This window comes from Emiliania huxleyi (genome assembly GCF_000372725.1).
Source record: "Emiliania huxleyi CCMP1516 unplaced genomic scaffold EMIHUscaffold_949, whole genome shotgun sequence".
In the NCBI taxonomy this organism is placed as follows: Eukaryota; Haptophyta; order Isochrysidales; family Noelaerhabdaceae; genus Emiliania; species Emiliania huxleyi.
In genome coordinates this window covers 9,248-10,361 of record NW_005194956.1, presented here as the reverse complement: position 1 = coordinate 10,361, position 1,114 = coordinate 9,248, and the positions used below count along the sequence as shown (strand labels likewise).

Sequence of the window (1,114 nt, the reverse complement as noted above, 5' to 3'; positions counted from 1 at the left end):
CGTTTTAGGTATGTTGTTGGCAAACCAAGACACAGAGCTCACATGCGTCATGCCGGCGGCGGCGCCGCCGGCGGCGCGCGCGCGGCGCCGGCGGCCGCCGCCGCCGGCGGCGGTTGCGGCATCTGCACTCCATCCTGCTGGAGCGCGACCCGCGAGCGGCGTGCGGCGACATACCGCATACACGTACTGGTCTACGCCGCAGGCGAGGATACCTGCCCGAGGACTCAGGACCACTCTTCCGGCTCTGTGCGGCCCGCGCCCCGCAGCCCGCAGGCGCGCCCCGATTGATGCCCGGAGACCGCGCGCAGCAGATGGCGACCGCCCTCGAGACCGCCCTCGAGACCGTACCACATGCGACATGCCCCATGCATGTGCAAGCCACATCTCCACATGCCACCAGACAACTTCCACTCACTCGCCGATGCTGGCCACGCTGTGCTCGACGGCGGCGCACTCGTCGCCTTCGGCAGGCGTCCCGGCCGGCGTGTCGATCAGGTAGGACCTGTGGTGCAAGCCTCCGCACGCGTCTCTGTAACGGTCGAATTGGCCTCGCATGCGCCACACGACTGTCGACGCGACCAGCACGCAGGCGGCAAAGACGCCAAGCACGCTGGCGCCCACCCTCTCGCAGGCGAGGTCCTCGTCGGTGATGTCGCACATGGCAAACAGCAGCGTCGAGGCGGCGCCGATCAGCGCGGCGAGCGAAAACATGTAGCAGCACTGCACAGTGCCCATGCGCTGCCGCAGCGCCGCGAGCGCCGTGCTCGTGGAGCGGTTCATGGCTAGTCGCTCGACGCGAATCATCAAGTAGTTCGAGATGACCACCGTCGAGACCGCGGAGCCCATCGCTGCGGCAGAGAGGCACGCGAAGAGCAGCGAGCGGACTGGCGCGCCCTTGTAAGGCAGCTCATGCAGCGCGTCGGCGGAGAAGGCGGTGAAGGCGAAGCCGGTGACGAGCGTCGCCTGCGTGTTGTAACTGTTGAGCGAGTCGAGGAAGAACTGGAGCTGCTTCCGCTGAAGCTCTGTCTCGCGGTATTTTGACTCAGTGTTGACGCGCTGTCGCTCAGCGGTGAGCATGGACGTAGGCCCTCCAAATTCGGGATGGAGGAGGGCG

The 1,114-nt window shown here is 66.9% G+C and overlaps 1 protein-coding gene across 1 annotated transcript; it reads right to left on the bottom strand.

The window, feature by feature from the left end:
- EMIHUDRAFT_446667 (hypothetical protein) lies at positions 1-1,114 on the bottom strand. The gene has a single exon (XM_005756814.1). It carries the CDS (start codon positions 1,075-1,077, stop codon positions 412-414), a length of 666 nt encoding a protein of 221 aa, XP_005756871.1. The 5' UTR covers positions 1,078-1,114; the 3' UTR covers positions 1-411.

What these genes read in the sequence shown, in the direction of transcription:
- EMIHUDRAFT_446667 (XM_005756814.1), bottom strand. Translation starts at nt 1,077, where the DNA reads ATGCTCACCGCTGAGCGACAGCGCGTCAACACTGAGTCAAAATACCGC.